The following is a 23,410-nucleotide window of genomic DNA, read 5'->3' as shown; positions in this document are numbered from 1 at the left end:
ACACATGTAAAACTTACCATCTTAACCATTTTAAGTGTTCAGTACAGCAGTGTTTGTATGTGTATTGTTGTGTAGCCGATTTCTGGAACTTGCTTTTGCAAAATGGAAACCCTGTAACCATCAACCAGTTCTTTCCTCTTTCTGCCTCATCCTTTTAGGCCCTGTCAACCAACATTCTGCTTTCTGTTTCAGAGTCTGACTACTTTAGAGACTTTATATAATGGGAATCATGAAGCTTTTGTCTTTCTTTACTGGCTTGCTTCACTTAATGTAATGTCCTTAAGGTTTCACTATGTGGTAGCATATGAAAATATTTCCTTCTTTTTTGAGGCTGAATAATATTCCATTGCATGTAAATGCCATATTTTCTTTATCTACTGATCCATTGATGAATTCTTGGATTGCTTCCACCTCTTGGCTATAGTGAATGAAAGCTACAGTGAACATGGATGTGCAGATATAACTCTTTAAGGTCCTATTTTCAGATTTTTTGGATGATATACACCCAGAATTGATATTTCTGTATCATATGGAAATGTTATTTTTAACTTCATGAGGAACCTAAATCTCTGTGAAATTTTTATACAATTTTTCTTTTTGTGGTCACAGCACTCAAGATAAATAGCTAAAGAAGAATTTCTGGGTTGTAGAGAAGTCATGTTTTACTTCATAAAAAACTTCCAAACCAGTTTTGTTAAGTGGCTGTGCCATTTTTCTTCCCAGGAGCAGTAAATGACAGTTCCAATTGCATCATAACCTCCCCTACACTTGGTATAATCAGTCTTTATAATTTTAGCTTTTTATTGTGGATATAGAATGATATTTCATTGTGGTTTCAGTTTTACCCCAAAAAGCCATACTCGTGTCCACATCACAGTTCCCTTGGCACATGCCTTCCATTCTGTTTGGAATGTTAATCTTGTCCTCTACCTTCTCCCACCAACCCTTTATTGGCCCTCCCATTCTTTTTCTCTTATCCTGTAGATTTCAGATGAACTGTCACTTCTTGAAAAACGTTTGCTGACCATTAATCCCCAAATTAGATCAGGTCCTCCACACTTTCTTATGTCTCCCTTACACTTCTGCATTATTCCACATGACATAATTGATTTGTGTGCTTATGTGATTTAATTTTTATTTCCTCCTGTAAGCTCCTTATGAATAGAATCTGCATCCCTTTGATTTAGCATTGTTTTTAATAGCAGTATATTACCTAACACAAATTAGGTACTCAAGATCTATTCGTTAGTAACAGCTGAGCAAAAGTTCAGAGACTATATGACTGCAAACTGGAAAAGAAAAGGACTCTCGGAGCAGCTGGGTTGCCACAGAGTTGAGTAAGCTGGCTGGGTGGAAAAGGATCATGGTGCAAAATTTAATGGAAGAGAATTAAAATGCTACCATTGGAATTTGACTTATATCCTGTTTTTAGTATTAAGCTTTCACAGAGAGAGAGAGAGAGAGAGAGACTGACAAGTTAGGTCTATACATTGAACAGAGTGTCATGGAGGAGGGGCCAGCATATTACTAAAGGGACAGCCAAGAAATCCTTATGGTAGTTGTGGTAAAGAAGCCAACCAATGATGGTAGAGGAAATGGAGAGGAAGGAAATCTAGTATAGATAAATTGCTAAGAAATAGTGGGTAGTTGGTAATTCATGAAATATTAATGAGAGGAGAGAGAAAGAAGTCCAAATTAATAGTCTGGATGATAATGCCATTAGCTAAGAGAGAAAAAAAAGTAAGAAGTTGGTTGAAGGTGACTGTGTATTCTAGAATTAAAATGTGAATGTGGAGAAAAGGAAGTAATAAGGCAAACTAAGGTTGAGTAATGGTACTATTAGAAAATCTATGTCAATTCCCTATGAGAATTTGCAGCCAGTATATTGTTTTGGTAGGTTTGAGTGTGTGTGTGTATGTTTGCTTTTGTTTGGCTTTTATTCCTGCACAGCCTTGCAATATGAGGGAATATATTTCTAATTACACATTTAGGTGTGGAATTGTTATACAGAAAGTTTGTACTGAGAACATTTCTGGATTTTTTAATTCTTGTATTGCAAATTCTGTTTTGTTCTTGATTTCAATTATTATACTTCTAAAGAGCATTGAAATCATCCCAACATATATATATAAACATTTCAAAAAGTATTTATGGAATGTGTACTATGTATACAAAATGGTATAACATTGGAGAGGGAAGATAAAAAAAGTGAATGAGGAAATGAAAGACAGATATAAAATATAATTCATAAAATGCAAACTAATATATAAATTAGTTATATATAAAATTAGTTTATTATCTTAATTAGTAATTATCTTTATTGGAAAGACAAAGAAGTCATCAGTGAGAAACAGACTTACTTATAAAGAAGTCATCAGTGAGATAAACAGACTTACTTATGACACATACTTATGAAAGTCATTTGATTCTCTGTCTTTTGCTCTGGCTTTTGTGGCTTACTAAAAGTTGGATCTTTGTCCAAATTGATTAGTTATCAAAGAAATGCAAATTGTAATAACAGCAAGGTATTGCTTTACATACATTAGATGGTAAACATCCAATTAGAATATAAGGTCAATATAGAATATGAATTATATGAGAGCAGTGATGTTTGTCTACTTTGTTTATCGCTATTCCTAGTGTCTAGAACAGAGCCAGGGCACACAGTACATACTCAGCAACCTTTTTTAGAATCAATGGAAAAAATTAGTAAACTAAGTACTGCTAGCACAGATGGAGATGTGGGGCTTTAGAACCTCACTGCTTTGGGAAGATAAATTATGACAGCCAGGGTACATACTAATTTAGTACCATTTGATATACACAAAACATACAACCTGGTAACTTTGGCCTTGGGAATGTATATTAAAGGCATTCTCAGCTGAAGTTTCTAGAGTAAGTGTACTAGGAAGTTCACTGTAGCTTTATTCATGGTGAGTAGAGAGTTGGAGTCAAGCCCAAGTTCACTATTGGGAGAGTGAATAGTTAAAATGTGGTATATGCACAGTATGGGGATGCCACGAAGTTACCAGCCTCAAACTGGATAAACATAACTACATGACAGATCTAATAAATACAATACTGAGAGAGAAAATTATGCACATGTGTATAAAGGTAAAATTTACATAAAATAAAAACATATATCCACAAAACAATAAAACACAGCTGTAAAGAACACCTGCAAATCAGATAATAGGCATTGTATTGCTTCCCTTTCAGGAGGAAGAGGAGTAGAAGTAAGAAATAAGGATTCAGTTAAATCAGTAAAATGAGAAAAATGTCTTATTAAATAATAGTATTAATGTAAATTAACAAAGTCTATTTTTTAAACCTCAAGAAATAAGATTTAAGAAAGAATATGAGCATTTAATTTAATGCTATATCATCTCTCAAATAAAAGTACTTCCCTTTTGTTTTTTACTTTAGTAAATTATCTTATGATTGTTGGACTGGATTGATCCTTCTTTGGGATATGAAATCTTTGATTTTCATTGGTGGAAAACTATCAGTGTTCACTGTAATGTTTACTTGCTAGAGAGGAAGCTTACGTCTGTCAATTAGTTAAACCATTATACTAAAATTTATCTTCGCTGGGTTTATTTTGTAGTTATCTCTGAACTTACTATCGTCTTTTCTTCCCCCAGTTTGTGTCTTTGTTAATCAAGGTGAAGTAGTCATGTATCCAGGGAAGGCTGAAGTGGGAAGGCCCCAGATTTTCATAGCACTGCTTCTCATTCCTTCAAACACAGGCATTTAAGGGTCATCCCTCACAAGGTTACTTTCTAAATGTTCCATAAAGAAATCATCTTATAAAATAATGCCGACATTTAAAATAGTGACCTAGGGACAGGGATTATATAAAGATAATGCTACCTCTGCTGAGTGCTAGGGATATGAGAAGGGAGACACTATAAATTCTCTCAGTGGCAGATATAAATAATTCAGTTATCTTAAAATCGTTTCACACTTTACAACTTATTTTCTTACATTAATTCGTTCAATTCTCATAATGCTGAGGACAGGTAAGAGATTATTCTATTTTAAAGATAAAATTGACAATTTAGAGATACTGACTCACTCAAAGTCAATTTTTTTATTTTATTATTTTTTAATTGCACTTTGGGTTCTGGGGTACAAGTGCAGATCATGAAGGATTCTTGCTTAGGTACACACATGGCGATGTGGTTTGCTACCTCCATCCACCCCATCACCTACATCTGGCATTTCTCCCCATGTTATCCCTCGCCAACCTCTCCACCCACCCACTGTCCCACCTTGTCCCCACAACAGACCCCTGTGTGATGCTCCCCTCCCTGTGTCCCTGTGTTCTCATTGTTCAAAATCCACCTATGAATGAGAACATGCATTCTCTGATTTTCTGTTCTTGTGTCAGTTTGCTGAGAATGATGATTTCCAGATTCATCCATGTCCCTACAAAGGACACAAGCTCATCATTTTATATGGCTACATAGTATTCCATTGTGTATATGTGCCACATTTTCCCTGTCCAGTCTATCATTGATGGGTATTTCGGTTGGTTCCAAGTCTTTGCTATTGCAAACAGTGCCCCAGTGAACATATGTGTGCACGTGCCTTTATAATAAAATAATTTATAATCCTTTTGGTATCTACCCAGTAATGGGATTGCTGGGTCAAATGGAATTTCTATTTCTAGATCCTCTAGCATTTTTTCATATGTTTGTTGGCCTCATCGATGTCTTCTTTTGTAAAGTGTCTTTTCATATCTTTCACCCACTTTTGGATGGGTTTGTTTTTTCTTATAAATCTGTTTTAGTTCTTTGTAGATTCTGGATATTAGCCCTTTGTCAGATGGGTAGATTGCAAAAATTTTTGCCCATTCTGTTGGTTGCTGGTTCACGCTAATGATTGTTGCTTTGGCTGTCCAGAAAGCCTGGAGTTTAATTAGGTCCCATTTGTGTATTTTGGCTTTTGTTGCCAATGCTTTTGGTGTTTTAGTCATGAAGTTCTTGCCTATGCCTATGTCCTGAATAGTTTTGCCTAGATTTTCTTCTAGGGTTTTTATGGTGTTCAGTCTTATGTTTAAGTCTTTAATCCATCTGGAGTTAATTTTAGTGTAAGGTGTCAGGAAGGGGTCCAGTTTCTGATTTCTGCACATGGCTGGCCAGTTTTCCCAACAGCATTTATTAAACAGGGAATCATGTTCCCATTGCTTATTTTTGTCAGGTTTGTCAAAGATCAGATGGTTGTAGATATGTGCAGTGTTACCTCCAAGGCCTCTGCTCTGTTCCATTGGTCTATATCTCTGTTTTGGTACCAGTACCATGCTGTTTTGATTATTGTAGCCTTGTATTGTTTGAAATCAGGTAGAGTGATGCCTCTGGCTTTGTTCTTTTTGCTTAGGATTGTCTTGGCTATGCTGGCTCCCTTTTGGTTCCATATGAATTTTAAGGCGGTTTTCTCCAGTTCTATGAAGAAGGTCATTGGTAGCTTGATGGGGATAAAGTTGAATCTATAAATTACTTTGGGCAGTATGGCCATTTTCACAATGTTGATTCTTCCTAACCGTGAGCATGGAATGTTTCTTCATCTGTTTGTGTCCTCTCTTATTTCCTTGAGCAGTGATTTGTAGTTCTTCTTGAAGAGGTCCTTTACATCCTTGGTTAGTTGTATTCCTCGGTATTTTATTTTCTTTGTAGCAATTGTGAATGAGAGTTTGCTCATGATTTGGCTCTCTGTTAGTCTCTTATTGGTGTATAGAAATGCTTGTGATTTTTGCACATTTATTTTGTATCCTGAGACTTTGCTGAAGTTGCTTATCAGTTTAAGAATATTTGGGGCTGAGATAATAGGGTCTTCTAAATAGACAATCATGTTGTCTGCAAATAGAGACAATTTGACATCCACTTTTCCCAATTGAATACTCTTTATTTTTTTTTCTTGCCTAATTTCTCTATCTAGAACTTCCAATACTATATTGAATAGGAGTGAGAGAGAGCATCCTTGTCTAGTGCCGGATTTCAAAGGGAATGCTTCCAGTTTTTGCCCATTCAGTTGATATTGGCTGTCAATTTGTCATAAATAGCTTTTATTATTTTGAGATATGTTCCTTCAATACCTAGTTTATTGAGAGTTCTAGTATAAAAAGCTGTCAAATTTTGTCAAAGGCTTTCTCTACATCTGTTGAGATAATCATGTGGGTTTTGTCTTTGGTTCTGTTTAGGTGGTGGAATACCTTTCTAAACTTGCGTGTGTTGAACCAGCCTTGCATCCCTGGGATGAGGCCTACTTGATCATCGTGGATAAGCTTTTCGATGTGCTGTTTCAATGGTTTGCCAGTGTTTTATTGAAGATTTTTGCATCTATATTCATCATGGATATTGGCCTGAAGTTTTCTTTTTTTGTTGAATCTCTGCTGGGTTTTGGTATCAGGATGATGTTGGTCTCATAAAATGATTTGGGAAGGATTCCCTCTTTTTGTTTTGTTTGGAATGGTACCAGCTCCTTTTGTATGTCTGGTAGAATTCAGCTGTTAACCCATCTTGACCTGGACTTTTTTTGGTTGGTAGGATATTAATTGCTGCCTTAACCTCGGCCCTTGTTATTGGTCTGTTCAAGGTTTCAACTTCTTCCTGGTTCAGGCTTGGGAGGGTGCAAGTGTCCAGGAATTTATCCATTTCTTCCAGGTTTACTGGTTTGTGTGCATAGAGTTGTTTGTAGTAATCTCTGATGGTAGTTTGTATTTCTGTGGAATCGGTGGCAAGAGCCCCTTTTTCGTTAGTTATTGCATCTATTAGATTTTTCTCCTCTTTCTTTTTTATTAATCCGGCTAGTGATCTCTCTATTTAGTTACTCTTTTCAAAAAACCAGCTCCTGGACTTATTGATTTTTTGAAGGGTTTTTTGTGTCTCAATCTCCTTCAGTTCTGCTCTGATCTTAGTTCTTTCTTGTCTTCTGCTCGCTTTTGAGTTTTTTTGATCTTGCTCCTCCAGCTCTTTTGACAATAGGGTGTCAATTTTAGATCTTTCCTCACTTCTCTGGTGTGCATTTATTGCTATAAATTTCCTTCTAGACACTGCTTTAAATGTGTCCCAGAGATTCTGGTATTTTGTGTCTTTGTTCTCCTTGGTTTCAAAGATTATCTTTATTTCTGCCTTCATTTCATGTTTATCCAGTTGACATTCAGGAGCAGGTTGTTCAGTTTCCATGAAGTTGTGTGAGTCTGAGTTAGTTTCTTAATTCTGAGTTCTAATTTGATTGCCCTGTGGTCTGAGAAACTGTTTGTTGTGATTTCCATTTTTTTGCATTTGCTGAGGAGTGATTTACTTCTGATTATGTGGTCAATTTTAGAATAGGTGCAATGCAGTGCTGAGAAGAATGTATATTCTGTGGACTTGGGGTAGAGATTTCGTAGATGTCTACTAGGTCTGCTTGGTCCAGATCTGAGTTCAAGTCCTGGATATCCTTGTTAATTTTCTGTCTTGATGATCTATCTAATATCCTTTGATTTTTTTTAATATGCCAATATCATATTGACAGTAGAGTATTAAAGTCTCCCACTATTATTATGTGGGAGTCTATGTCTCTTTGTAGGTCATTAAGAGCTTGCTTTATGTACCTGGGTCCTCCTGTATTGGGTGCATATATATATTTAGGATCGTTAGCTCTTCTTGATGCATTAATCCTTTTACCATTATGTAGTGCCCTTCTTTGTCTCTTTTAATCTTTGTTGGTTTAAAGTCCATTTTATCAGAATCTAGGGTTGCAACTCCTGCTTTATGTTGCTCTCCATTTGCTTAATAAATCTTCCTCCATCCCTTTATTTTGAGCCTATGTGTGTCCTTGCACATGAGATGGGTTTCCTGAATACAGCACATCCATGGGTCTTGACTTTTTATCCAACTTGCCAATCTCTGTCGTTGGATTGGGGCATTTAGCCCAGTTACATTTAAGGCTAATATTGCTATGTGTGGTGATCCAAGATGGCTGAATAGGAACAGCTCGGAGTGCAGTTCCCAGCAAGAACAATGCAGAGGGTGAGTGCCCACCACATTTCCAAACAACTTTTCACTGCCCACAGACTAGGAGATTCCCAGGCCGAAAAGTGCCACAAGTTTTCAGCACAGCTGGTGCCATGGTTAGGTGCACAGAAACTCACACAAATCTGGGCGACCATTTCAACTGGTGCCTAGAATGCCTGGGAGACAGAGCTGCCCATTCAATTGAAAGGCAGGGGGCTGAGGCAGGGAACCAGGTGATCTGACTTGGCAGGTACCACCCTCACAAAACAAGCAATCTGAAAAGCTTTGGATTGAGAATTTCACAGTAAGCACAGCTGGACCCAGGATCGTCCAGCTAAGTTAAGAGAAGGGCGTTCGCAACTACCAAGGCAGTCTGCCGATATTGAGGCAGTTCACACAGCAGCTGGGCGGAGCCTGTGGCAGCTCAGCAATGCCTCCATTGGCAGACTGTGACTAGACTACTCCATGCTAGGCGGGGCATCTCTGAAAAAAGGCAGCAGCATGTCAGGAACTTATAAATAAAGCCAACCTTCCTAGGTCAGAGCACCTGGGAAAAGAGGTGGTTATGAGTTCCGCTGCAGCAGACTTAAACGTATCTGCCCAGCAGCTCTACACACAATAATGGAGCTCCCAGGACAGCACTTAAGCTCCTATAAGGGACAGACTGTCTCCTCAAGCAACTCCCCAACTCCCGTATACCCAAAGAGACACCTTATAAAGGAGAGCTCAGGCTGACATCTGGTGGATACCCTTCTGGGACGAAGATAACAGAAGAAGAAACTGGAAGCAACCCTTACTCTTCTGCAGCCCCCATGGGTGATCCCCAGGCAAGCAGGATCTGGAATGGACCTCCAGCAGTCCTGCAGCAGAGGGGCCTGACTGTTAGAAGGAAAACTAAGGAACAGAAAGAAATAGCTTCAATGTCAACAAAAAGTACATCCACTCAGAGACCCCATCCAAAAGTCACCAACTACAAAGACCACAGGTAGATAAAGCCACTAAGATGGGAAGAAACCAGATCAAAAAGGATGAAAACACCAAAAATAGAACGCCTCTCCTCCTCCAAAGGATCACAACTCCTCACCAGCTAGGGATCAAAGATGGATGGAGAATGAATCTGATAAATTGACAGAAACAGGCTTTAGAATGTAGGTGATAACAAACTTCTCAGAGCTGAAAAAACATGTGCTAACCCAATGCCAAGAAACTAAGAACCTAGAAAAAAAGGTTACATGATATGCTAACTAGAATAAACAGCTTAGAGAAGAATATAAATGACCTGATGGAGCTGAAAAACACAGCACAAGAACTTCACAAAGCATACACAAATTTCAATAGTCAAATTGACCAAGCAGAAGAAAGGATATCAGAGATTGAAGATCAACTCAATGAAATAAAACAAGAAGGCAAGAATCGAGAAAAAAGAGTGAAAAGAAATGATCAAAGTCAAATTTTAGAAGAGCTGGGACTTGATCCCAGAACATCTACCTTGAAATCCAGGATATTTTCCAACTTGCTATGCTACTAACATTTCTATGCTGCAAGATGCTGGGAAGAATTGAGGCTGGACATGGTGGCTCACTCCTGTAATCCCAGGATTTTGGAAGCAGGTGGATCTCTTGAACCCAGGAGTTCAAAACCAGCCTGGGCAACATAGCGAGAATCCATCTATGTATGTTTTTTAATTAGCCAGGCATGGTGGCACATGCCTGTAGTCTCAACTATTCAAGAGATTGAGGCAGGAGAATGGCTTGAGCCCGAGAAGCTGAGGCTACAATTAGTTGAGATTGTGCCACTGCACTCCAGCCTTGGCAAGAGAGTGAGACTCCATTTCAAAAAAAAAAAGGAAAGAAAGAGAGAAAATTAGTTAGTTGTGTGTTTATGTTGATGGTTTGATAGAAGGTAGGCAGCTATAAGTGGTCAATTTCCATAAAAAAGAAGTCAATATAGAATGATTTTAAAGAGAAGAAAAGGTTGAGAAGCATCTTGTGGAAAGCTTTCTATTGTACCTAAGTTGCCCTGTTTCAACCAACGAGGCTTAACTTTTGCTAGTAAGTGGGTTGCAGTATAGACAGCCTGCTCACATCCTTTAAGCCTACGTTGGACATGTGGAAAATTCACAGATCCTCCACCACGGAGACATGTGTATTTCTTACATCTGTGACCTTTGAGACATTTCTCACTGTCTCTGGAACTCGAGGCACACTGAATCCTGGATTTGGGGAAAAAGATTATCCTGCTGCAGCTTGGGTTAGAAATAGGAAAATTCGGTCTCCATTAGAATACCCAGTTTGAGTTCTATAACTGTATTATTTGCATATTCCCAGATGTAAATAAGGCTGTATCTTTATATGTGAATTAGTTTCAAACTTAAATGTTTTCCTTAATTTAAAAGTTTTCTTCTTTCAATTCTGATCATTTCTGACAGAAGAGACTTTTATGAAGTATGACTCATGTATCTTATGTACCACCTCTAAACACTCTCTCACAATCTCCTTATCCCTGAGACTCCAGGACAGTCTATAACGTCTTAAGAAGCAACATTTTTTAGTATTCCACACAGACTCTTTTGGAATTTTCTCTTTTGGTAACTATAAATAATAAAGACTTAATGATTCCCATTCTTTATTTTTTAAAGGATGCTTTAAAATATTTTAGTTACCAACCTATGGATAAAATCTTTCTTTTCATGTTTTAGATTTGTTATAAAAATGCTAAGCTACTGCTTTATTTGCCAACACCTTTATTTGGAGTTGCATTGAAATCTTGACTTTTTTTCTTATAAATCGGTAAAATAACATAGCCAAATATTTCACTTGTTTGCATAAACAGCTGTGGCTTAAACATAGCATTTTTTTCCTAATATGAAAGTAATTCATTATAGAATCCTGGCAAATAGATAAACATTATGAAGGAGAAAATGAAAACCTCTCACTATGATTCCACTACCTAGAGAGAAGCATCATCCAAATATTGTTTCTGTCTGGTAGCAAAGGCATAACTCTGCATTTGTGTGGCAACACAATTTTATGCATATTAGACAGCAAAAGAACAAATCTAAAGTATTAAGAAATATCTCATAGTATTTATTGTTTACAGGTCAATTTTACCTCCTTTAGTTTTTAACCTTCCCTGATTCTATAAGGAATGCCATTTTTTCATGGTTTACACCTGAAACCACAGCTTCACAAAAGTGCAGTTAAATCAGCAATTGCAAAATTAATAAGTCACAGAGCTCAGATGCAAACTGGATTCTCTGGCATCTCAAATCCAGTAATCTTTCCATCACAGTCTAACTACCTCATGTATTTGGATTCCTGTTGAAATTTATTCTTTTGACTAAATTAAAGTCATTCTAAAAGTTTGCCTTAAAACACCCTCGAAGTGTTACTAAATTAAGGTTAAATCTCAAGTATAAATTTTCAAGCAATTAGTTTTGGTTTTGCCTGCTCAGAACACTCCGCAGATGATGCCGAATACAAACTATTTACACACCGCCAGAGTGCATTTCTTGTAAAAATATTGGGTCTGTAGCAACGATTTGCTAATCAAATTCAGAATTTGATTTGAAATGCCTCCGGCAGGCAGCCAATCCAGTTATGAAAGAACAGAAGCAAAAACCAGAGCTCTAGTGAGTCTCCTCCAGAAGCTAGCTGGGTCCTTTGCTCTCATTAGCAAATTGGTTCCATAGGAAATCACTGCAATTGCTCCTAAAATAAAATATCATAGTTAATTTTTTCAATAAATTATTGAACTTGACACAAAACAGGTACCTTTTGGAATCTAGAGTTATAAAATATTCTGACAGGTTTTAATATAAGCAGGAACATTTCCAATGATTGCTTGGATCAAAAATGTTTTTCCCCTTGACATTTGTTTATACTTCCTAGGAAAGAAATTCTATTTATGGATAACTGAATAACACAAATAAACATCAGAAAGAGCTGAAAAATCAGCTTTGATTATGCATGAAAATCTACAATGTCATTGTGTACTCTTATGCCGTATTCTGATTGCCTGTTTATTTTTACAGAACTGCTGGTGAGCCTATGGAAGAGGAGCCAGCCTTGTGAAGTGCCAAGTCCCCCTCTGATATTTCCTGTGTGTGACATCATTGTGTATCCCCCAACCCCAGCACCCTCAGACATGTCTTGACTGCTGCCTGGGTGGCACAGATTCAATGGAACATAAACACTGGGCACAAAATTCTGAACAGCAGCTTCACTTGTTCTTTGGATGGACTTGAAAGGGCATTAAAGATTCCTTAAATGTAACCGCTGTGATTCTAGAGTTACAGTAAACCACGATTGGAAGAAACTGCTTCCAGCATGCTTTTAATATGCTGGGTGACCCACTCCTAGACACCAGGTTTGAAGTAGAAACATTCATTACAGCACTAGATATTGTTAATTTCAGAAGCTATGACAGCCGGTGAAATTTTGGGCAGAACCTGAGACATCCTCATTCCTGACATTCTGATCAGCTTTTTGGGGGTTAATTTTCCTTTTCAAACAGTCTTAAGTTGTTTACAAGATTTGCTTCAATGGATAGCAATTCTACACAGATTGTAGTGTTTCTTGTTTGGTTGGTTTTTTCCGTTTTTTTTTTTTTTTTCCTTTGTTTTAACACACAGTTCAACTCTTCCTAGTAAGAGTTCAAGATGGAAGAACTAGGATGAGGCTTTATTTCAGTGGAATGAACCACACTGTATCTCAAAGTCCAAATGCCAAAGGAACCTCATACACTGTTTGTAATGGTGCAATATTTTATATCACTTTTTTTTTTAGAAAAATATCCCTAACATCTTTATGTTCTCAAATATAGTCAATTTGCAATTGTGTTGGAGAATAAAGTTCCCCCACCTCCAAGCGCTGCATACATCCCTTGTTCTCATCACAGTAGGTCTGAGCAAATGTTCCACCAAGCATCTTCAGTGTCTTTAAGAAGCACATAACTTTTCAAAGGTGGTCTTAATTTGTTCCAAATCTATCAAGGACTTACTCACTCACCTTTCTTTTTCTGCCTTCTATCAATTCCTTTCTTCTTACCTTTCATCATTCATTCCTTCTTTTAGAAAAACTGAAGATTACCCATAATCTCCCCTATTACTTGAGGGCCTTGACTGTTTAGTTTATTTTGTTTACTTTCCAAATTAACACAGTTCTTTGGTCTGATTGCATTTTTTTTAACTGTGAAGCCATTGAGATGAATATCACTTAAGCAACGTTGCTAAATTTTCTATGTGTTTGAAATATGTTAATGAAGGCACTGCTTATTTGTAGTCACCTTGAATTGACTTAACCTAGAAGTTGTGCCTTCATGTGAAGAAAATGAATAAAACAACCTTTAAACAAGTTGCCTTAGTGTCAAAGGTTAAAAATAGAGAACATTTATTTCTGAGATTAAATGCAACTTACTAAATGTAAGTAGGTTATCCTCCTACCTCCTAAAATTCTGTTTCAACGTGTAACTCAAACACATAAAGATATTGAGTTAGAATTGCTCACAGTATTTAATATCTGACAATGCTTTTGAAAGAGTTGGTGTTTCTTTTTTATATATTTTTCTAACTCAAAGGATATATTAAAGCCATAAGTGAAGATTGTCATGCTTTTATTCAGAAATCTGAAAGAAACCTTAATTAAAACAAGGTTTTAGGGAAGGCCATGATATGAAAGATATGGAACAATGTGGTTTTAGTTAGAGAGGACTCTAACCTGTAAATCAAAGATGAAAGATTTCACTCAAGTAGAATTATATAACTCCCTTTGTTATACAGTCAGACCATATTTTTCATGCATTTGGTTTTTTTAGGATTACCATTTTAATTTTAAAGACTTTTATTACATATACAAAAATGGCTCAATACTTGGTTTAACATCTTGGAAATTTGAGACACCCTTTGAAATAGGAAATCTGAAATGGAATGTAACTTAGTATTAGGTAAAAATTGCTTTCATTGCATAAGGGCAAATTCAATCTAGATTCATAGTAGTAATGAATTTTTTATAAATTTTATTTTCAGAGAAATTCATACCAATCATATTTGCTAGCTTATGTTATTGTGCAGTGATTACTTGAAGATATTTACTTTAAAAAATAGTGGAGCCAAAAGCTTAAGAAAAGATTCTCCCTATTTTAAAAAGGAAAGTCATGTTTTAATTGGAAATATAATTGTGTAGTTTTAAAATCAATTTCATAATTATAAATCACTGTCATTGCTCTTTAGTTCTCCCAAATATTTTTATGATGTTAAGAAAATAAAACAGTAATGCAAACATACTCATCCACTGAAGTTTCCTACAACAGTTTAGCCACATGTTTATGGCAAGCCATTAATCTGATAAAGCCAAATCACTAGGACATCTCCATGGTTATTTAGATTTAAAACTTGACACATTAATGAATTAATCACACATTCTCCCATGTGACACCATACCCAGTTGGCTGCACTTAAGAGTCTTTAAGATACATGGAGAAGCAAATAAACTATGGAGAGTATTATTCACAGCTGAATGCAGTTGTAAGAATGGAATACCAGTGCTTTTTGATTATACCGTTACAAGATGTAGCACAGCCCTGAGGGACAGAATGGAGGCTTTCAAAATATGGACACTTCTTTTGAAATAGACTAGCACTTTTTGAATGGGTAGTTTCACTTGGTATAGTTTTTCTTCACTTACACATTTCATTTTTATTGCTCACAATAGTTCTGAATGAGAGGCTAGAAGAGCGTTAACAATTTTGCATCTCTTTCTGATCCTTACTTTGAAGGAAAATAACAGGGTTTCTTCACAATCTCATGGTGAATAAAAATAATGGTTTTTGATAAATCTACTAGTAAATAATACTAGGAGTTTAATAAGATATCATACATAGGTATAAAAAAGGCTTAAAAGTTAATTTTTCCAATTATATAATTTGGGACTATATATTAAACTAGAAAACACTGATAGTTTTATTAAATAGTAAACAAAATGGGCTCAAATAAAACCAGAGGCTATGTTATCATTGTTTAGCAAATGGAAAGAACATTTTGAGATGAACTATCTTTAAATATTTTTAAAAATTTATAACACAAATAATGGAGATAGAAGTCAGCTTTGGAGAAAATAGTGATATTTATGAAAAAACTACTAATCACATTTCCATTACCAATCCTGCGGATTGAAATCTTGCCTTTAGTTTTTACAACAACCCTATAGGACACTCTCACTAACCTCTCACTGACAACATGATGGCCTTGAAACCAGGGCATCTCCCACAAAGGCTTCAGAAATTACAGGACTGATCTCTCTTAATAGTTTAGTCCTACTTTATTTCCATAGGTCAATTATAAAGCCTTGTGGATTTACTGACTTTCTTTACAGACTCCACATAGAAGTAAAATAGAATGATCACTTGGAAAGTCTCCTGGGAAAATATTCCTCTTCAATCAGCTTTTTTTTTTTTTTTTTTCCGAGATAGAGTCTCGCTCTGTCAACCAGGCTGGAGTACAGTGGTGCAATCTTGGCTCCCTGCAACCTCTGCCTCGTGGGTTCAAGTGATTCTCCTGCCTCAGCCTCCTGAGTAGCTGGGACTACAGGCACATGCCACCATGCTGGGCTGATTTTTCTATTTTTAGTAGAGACAGGGTTTCACCACATTGGCCAGGCTGGTCTCGAACTCCTGACCTCATGATCCACCTGCCTCAGCCTCCGAAAGTGCTGTGATTACAGATGCAGGTCACTAAGCCGGGCTAATTTTTGTATTTTTAGTAAAGATGGGATTTCACCATATTGGCCAGGCTGGTCTCAAACTCCTGACCTTATGATCTGCCTACTTAGACTTCCAAAGTGCTGGGATTACAGGTATGAGCCACCACTCCTGGCCAATCAGCGTTTTAAAACTTACTGTTTTAATCCCAGCATTTATGTTTAGAGGAGTTAATTTAAATATTTCTTACTATTTAGCTGTTGAATATTTACTCTCAACTTGTCTCAATGAAAGAAGTATTAAACAAGTGTCTTATAGCGCCAAAAGAAACAAGCCAAAATTTTCTGTCTTAAAAGTAATTCATTCTGAGCTTGAAATGACCCTGTCAGTCTTTGACACTGCCATTTCTAGTGGGATGTATCTTTAAGTTCTTTTCCTGCTTCATGAATGAAATCACTTATCCTGCTGAGAAAATAAGAGAAAAAAATAGAATTAGAAAGCAACACGCCTGTTCAAGATGGCATTTTTACTATCAAAAGAAGTGAAAACCAGATGACCTGTGCTAAGAAGTGAAGGCATTTTATTGATTTCTTCTAAACTGGTCAACATGGTCGTGATCATCATCAAATTTCTTGTGTTCCCAAAGGCCACTATTACAGTACATTCTCTGTCAGTATTTTGTACAATGTGCTGCCTTTGGAATGAAGTATTATAAAGTAGCTTGTCATCTTCATCAACACCATCATTAAATATGTAAGTGCCTATGTGTGGTTTCTTTTCCTAGGGATGTTTGCGTTGAAAATCATAGCCCTTGCCTTCTAACAGCTTGCTTTTACTCCATCAAATCCTTCATGAAGCAGAGCATGATTGTCAAGTGGTATACTCACACATGCTGTACTCATACCGCATAACTTGGTTTCTCCAAATAAACGGCAGTCCATTTTATCTATGATATTCCTGGCTTCATATACTGGTTTTGTAAGATACATAAAGCAACAATTGAGTCAGTTATTACTATGCTGGAAGTAACTAGGTCATACAACTAAACCTTAGACTTTTGATCTGGGGCTGTTAGGACTTTATCCAATGATAAGGTAATAGAGTTGTTGCAATTTCTCAAAACATCTTAATTCTCAAACTAAACATTTAGCAAATGCATCATGAATTTGGTGTAAACTTACAATCTTTCTAATCAATAATTTTCTTTCAACTCTTCTCTACTTTTTCTGCCTAACAATCTATACGAATTGCCATATCTAAGCAATCAAAATGGTTTCTGAAATCTCTACTTATGTTTCCTAAGTAGAAATGACCTTGACAACTTATTTTCTGAGATACCACTAGGCATACTTTCTTTCATGCCATTTTATTAAAAAAAAAAACTTTGATAGATACTCTGTCTTCCATTTTATCTCTCTTTTTTTTTTTTCGAGAGCCACTTATTCAAATATCCTTAAAACATATATTTATCTACGATTTCGGATGTGGCACTTTGTTTTACTAATGCAGAATTATTCTTTTTGTTTCAAACATAGTTTGCCATCATTCTTGCTACTACCTAATCATGTTGTGCTAGTTATTGTGTAGAGAAAATTGCACATATATTTCCTTGTCCTTTGGAAGATGTCTTTGAGTCAAACCCACAAGCATGAACTCCCACCTGAAGGGAAATTGGCGAAGGATAAACTTTAAATCAATATATTTTGAAAGGAAGAGATTTCTAGACTTTTCAGAGAAAATTTGAATCCTTTTATTTTTTTGTTTGGGCCGTAGGCACATTAGAAGCAAATGTTGCAACATCAAATATAATAGGGAGAGTCCAAAGTTTCCTGGGACATTGTGGTCATGTCCTTAATCCTTCATTGTGATGTCCCTTCTTGGAGTTGGCAATTTGTGACAATTCATAGAGATCTTGCAGCAATACTTGGCTATTGGTGTTATTAACTTAAAATTCAGCAAAAAATGGAGGAATTTTTAAAAAACAATTAAGAATTGCAAACTTTGAAGTAGAATGGCACTTTTGTAGGTATGTAAGGATTGTTTTTATATAAAACTCCCCATTTTTTCTTCCTATACTTTAATATTCTCAAATTCTTTCTGGGAAAGCAACATCAGTGTCTACATGCACAATATCTAGGATATAGAAAATTGCCCTTTCAGTGGTCTGGGTGTAACAAACATGCCGCTTAAAATGAGTGACCATTTTGTAGGTTACAGCCTCAGTAGTCTGTGTCGTATGAAAGCAAATATCCTGATTTTTTTTTTTTTTTTTTTGAGACGGAATCTTGCTCTGTCACCAGGCTGGAGTGCAGTGGCTCTATCTCAGCTCACTGCAACCTCTGCCTCCTAGGTTCAAGCGATTCTTCCATCTCAGCCTCCTGAGTAGCTGGGACTAACTACAGGTGCATGCCACCACACTCGGCTAATTTTTGTATTTTTAGTAGAGACAAGGTTTCATCCTGGCAAGGATGGTCTCGATCTCTTGACCTCGTGATCCACCCACCTCCGCCTCCCAAAGTGCTGGGATTACAGGCGTAAGCCACTGCTCCTGGCCCCTGATATTTTTAAATAAGGTGGGCAGGGCAGGCAGGAAACCAGTATTTATTACTTTTGTGATTAAACACTCTAGACCAGGCTTGTTGATGTGTATGCCAAAAATAGAAAGTTTTTGGCTTGATGTAAAATAAAAATGTCTTTTCTATTGTGGTCTGATATCTGTTTCTGTAATAAGATCAGTTTGTTGTCCTCTGTGCACCAGTGGTTTTGCCCTTAATTTTTTTTGGCTAGTATCACCAAGATCTGTCATCCAGAGCTGCTAGGAAAGATATATGTTGCCAAACTTTTCTTAAAATTGTGCTGCCAGTAGTAGTTTCCCAGATGTGAAAAATAATAATCTAATTAAGAATTAACACCTAATAACAATACCATTGTTGAACATGCTCATGGAATGTCCACCTTCTTCTGATTCCTTTTTTGTATTTGAAAATGCAATGGTGTGTTCCAAATTATTGTTGATGTTGTTAATGTCATGACTCTCCTTTGAAGAGAATAAAAAAATCCCCTTTTTTGTGTGTTTTCTACTGAATTAGATTTCCCTCTAGTCCTATATGAATAAAAGCTATTTGAAATAAAAGTGTTCTTATTTTTCTATGTCCTTGGTGCCTTCATAGCAGATGTTTGACAAATATTTGTTGGATAAATATTATGACCTATGAATTACCATAAAATGTGCTATTACATTTTCAAAAAATGAAAAGATTGACTTGAGAGTAAATCTCCCTTGCAATAACATGAAAATTCACAAAAGAAGATGTAAATTAAAACGGAGTTGCTATTTGATTGTAGTTTGATGGTTAGGATAAAGAAAAATAATAACTAACACTTATTAAGGAACTGCCATGTGCCTGTCACTCTACTGAACACTGTACCAGAATGATATTTAATCATCACATGAACCCTGCATTATGTGTTATTAGTCTCATTTACAGATGAGAACATCAAGCATCAAAAAGGTTAACGCACTGTTACAGTGAGAGACAGGATTTGACCCTTATCTACATGTATCTATATCTAAAGTCCATCCTCTCTGAATATATATATGACACATCAAAGATGGTATACTAAAGATATTCTTTGACTAAAAACAATTATAAACCTTCAGACTGTATACTCAGTCTTTGCTAACCTTAAAGTTTAAGTTGACTAAAAAACAATTATAAACCTTCAGACTGTATACTCAGTCTTTGCTAACCTTTAAGTTATCAATTTAAATGGATCTGGTAATTGTGGCTAGGGTTGAACAGTAAGTGCAAGTTAAAAAATGGTTGTTTCTATTCCTCTATCAACAACTTTCCCTAATCTAGCCAAGAACCCTAAGATATCTTTGGAGCACATACTCCAGAAACTGTTTAAATATTCCAAGACCAATACTTATTTTTGTATTTTATAACCCCCTGCAAGTTTAACATTCTAAAACATAACTGTTTCTATTGGACAATGGTTTGGGTTTCCTCTGGGAAAAGAAAGTAATGTTTTGTCTAATGACAGGTAAACTTGAGATTGGGTGGTTCAGTAGACTGGGTTCCAATGGTAAACACCTTTGGTTAAATCAGATTTGTCAAATGACAAGTGTTACTTTGTGGTTCTTTGTTTTAAGTTCCCATGGTAAAAAGTGAACAATTGAAAAAGCAAAGCCTATGTTTAAAAAGTAAGAATCAGAGGGCATCCTTGTCTAGTGCCAGATTTCAAAGGGAATGCTTCCAGTTTTTGCTCATTCAGTGCGATATTGGCTGTGAGTTTGTCATAAATAGCTTTTATTATTTTGAGATACATTCTGTCAATACCTAGTTTATTGAGGGTTTTTAGCATAAAGGGCTGTTGAATTTTGTCGAAGGCCTTCTGTGCATCTATTGAGATAATCATGTGGGTTTTGTCTTTGCTTCAGAGTATGTGGTGAATTATGTTTACAGACTTGCATATGTTGAACAAGCCTTGCATCCCCGCCTTGAAGCCTACTTGATCATGATGCATAAGCTTTTTGATGTGCTGTTGCAATCAGTTTGCCAGTATTTTATTGAAGATTTTTGCATCTATGTTCATCATGGATATTGGCTTGAACTTTTCTTTTCTTGTTGAATCTCTGCTGGATTTTGGTATTAGGATGATGTTGGGCTCATAAAATGATTTGGGAAGGATTCCCTCTTTTTGTATTGTTTGGAATAGTTTCAGAAGGAGTGATACTAGCTCCTTTTTGTAAGTCTAGTAGAATTCCACTGTGAACCCTTCTGGACTTGGACGTTTTTTGGTTGATAGGTTATTAATTACTGTCTCAACTTCAGCTGTTGTTACAACCCAAATGCCCATCGATGATAGACTGGACAGGGAAAATGTAGCACATATACACCATGGAATACTATGCAGCCATAAAAAGCGATGAGTTTGTGTCCTTTGTAGGGACATGGATGAACCTGGAAACCATCATTCTCAGCAAACTGACACAAGAACACTGCGTGTTCTCACTCATAGGCAGAGGTTGAACAATGAGAACACATGGACACAGGGAGAAGAGCATCACACACTGGGGTCTGTGGCGGGGGAACTAGGGGGGAACAGCAGGGGGTGGCGAGTTGGGGAGGGATAACATGGGGAGAAATGCCAGATATAGGCGATGGGGAGGAAGGCAGCAAACCACATTGCCATGTATGTACCTATGCAACAATCTTTCATGTTCTTCACATGTACCCCAAAACCTAAAACACAATTCAAAAAAAAAAAAAAAAAAAATATATATATATATATATATATATATATTGAGACGGAGTTTCGCTGCTCTTACCCAGGCTGGAGTGCAATGGCGAGATCTCGGCTCACTGCAACCTCTGCCTCCTGGGTTCAGGCAATTCTCCTGCCTCAGCCTCCTGACTAGCTGGGATTACAGGTGTGCACCACCATGCCCAGCTAATTTTTTGTATTTTTAGTAGAGACAGGGTTTCACCTTGTTGACCAGGATGGTCTCGATCTCTTGACTTCGTGATCCACCCGTCTCGGCCTCCCAAAGTGCTGGGATTACAGGCTTTAGTCACCGCGCCTGGCCTTTAAAATATATATATGTGTGTGTGTGTGTGTGTTTGTCTAAGAATGAATGTCATATTGTTATTTTAAAAGAGAAGTTGAAAAAAAGTATAAGGAATGTTTCACTGCCTAACACTTTTGTGGTGCTTTAGGGTTATTGAACTCAAAATAGTTCCAAATATTGTAATTACCCTTCAACTTTGTGTATCAACAAGCTATACAAATTCCTATGATACTCCAGATTGACCATAAATAGATAATTCCCAAAACCTAAAATGCAATTAAAAAAAAAAAAAAACCTTCTGACATGAGGATGGATTATATGATGATGGGGCCAGGCAACAGAAAGCAGAGAGTTCTGGTCCAGACCCTCTAGTGACCTTCATTATCACTGCATTGAGGAAGGTAATAGTCAACTGCCACACTACTTTAGTACTCAATTATAAAAATCAAGTAATTTATGTGACTAGAGTATCAGCTCATGCTGGAATCACTCGACAAACGATATCATCATTCTGCCTTTCCTAAGACGCACCATTTCCCAAGGCACTATGTTTGGGTATTACTTGATTGGTAAATATATTAAAGAATTAAAAAAAAATAGATAATTTCCCACATATCCTAATAATTACTTTGGGAAAGACTGACAGCTGTTCTTTCAAATGTCCTAAGGAAAGGAAAATAAGATTTAGGAAAAGAGATAAAAACATGAATGAATTCCTTTCTATAATCTTTTTAAAATATTGGAGAAATGAGGATTTTTAAAAAGATTGCATTCACTTTAGATCAAATCAAATTTAAAGGTCTTAGTATGTCTAGAAAAGGTATTATCAACTCTATAATGCAATATAAATATAAATATACATTTAAAAATAATATAATCCCACATGTATATTTTCCTACAACATATTTTTTTCCAAAAAAAAAATTTAAAAACAAGATGTGATAAAGTGAATCAGCTTAATGGTATAATAAAAAGTAAATATTTTAATAAGTCAATTATATATTTATGAAGATTTATTCTTAACCAAATGTGAAGACTTTACATCCATATAAAATGAGATTGTTTCTTCTAAGAATGTGTATTTTCAGTGTACAAATTTCATTTTTTCTCCTTTGTTAAACATGTTTTGTTTTGGTTGTTTTATTTATTCTAAAAAAAATATTGATAGTTTTTTACTACTTACCCTGTGCTCTTATTTAAATCTCACAACAAACCCATGAGAGGAGTAATTTAATGGATGAGTAAATTACAATTTAAATGCTAGAACAAAGCTCATCTTTGTTATTGCTATCCAAGTAGTGCGTACAATGTAATCAACATTCACTGACGGCCTACAATATGTCACAAGTATTCAGTACTTGTTCTTAGAATAGCATGGAAAATAGCAAGAAAATTGACAATATAACTAAAGGAAATGAAAATTTAATCTCCATCTGATAGAACTACAAAAGAAATATTGCCACTGAAAAGATTTGCTTTAGAATTGTATGATACTAAGACTTTCTAAAAAATATGACCTCTCTTTTTTCTTTGTAGAATTATAACATAGAGGCAGACATACAATAGATTTAAGAAATATGTGTTGTCTAAATTACATATAATTATATTCATGGAACGATTTGGGCGCAGCCCTATCAAGGAATTAAATAGGATTTAGAGTGTTTGTTCATGTCCCTTTTATCCCTAAGGTCTACCAAATCAACATTCAATTGAAAGCATGTAATGTGTAATGTTAAGAAGTATAAAGACAGGAGGTTAATTTTGTAGAAAACCAAAATTAAAAAAAGATTCCTTAGAAATTGCTTTCTAAATTCCAGTAATTTGCTTTTCTCCCATTATTTTGTTTTAAAAAAATCAGTTAATAATTTCTGGAGAGACAAGCTCCCAGCAGTCAAATTCTACAATAACCAATTTTGCTTTACTCTATTGCTCCCTAATAAAGCATAATTGCCAAACTCTTTTCCTTGTCAAAGCACTGATCTTGACAAGCGTATTTCTAATTATTTCATTAGATCCCATATCCTCCTCATAGGCTGCAACACCCTCAATCAGGCAGATTGTACCTAGAGGTGGTCTCTATGCCGTTAATGCTATGCTAACATTTTGATGTTTTAATTTTCCTACTTTAAAATCCAGCCTA

The 23,410-nt window shown here is 36.1% G+C and overlaps 1 protein-coding gene across 30 annotated transcripts in view; it reads left to right on the top strand.

Annotated features, from left to right (window-relative positions):
- Positions 1 to 18,828, top strand: part of HDAC9 (histone deacetylase 9) — a 959,772-nt gene extending 940,944 nt beyond the window's left edge. For all 30 annotated transcript variants that reach the window (XM_078342579.1, XM_054237178.2, XM_054237177.2 and 27 more), the window contains one exon: positions 12,034 to 18,828. In XM_078342579.1, coding sequence (XP_078198705.1) covers positions 12,034 to 12,073 — 40 coding nt within the window. In that variant the 3' untranslated portion in view covers positions 12,074 to 18,828. The remainder of the gene's footprint in view (positions 1 to 12,033) is intronic.
- The last annotated feature ends 4,582 nt before the right edge of the window (positions 18,829 to 23,410 follow it).

The sequence above is a fragment of the Callithrix jacchus genome, chromosome 11, assembly GCF_049354715.1.
Source record: "Callithrix jacchus isolate 240 chromosome 11, calJac240_pri, whole genome shotgun sequence".
Taxonomy (NCBI): Eukaryota; Metazoa; Chordata; class Mammalia; order Primates; family Cebidae; genus Callithrix; species Callithrix jacchus.
The sequence above is the reverse complement of the archived record's forward strand: the minus strand, read 5'-3'. Positions and strand labels throughout refer to the sequence as shown.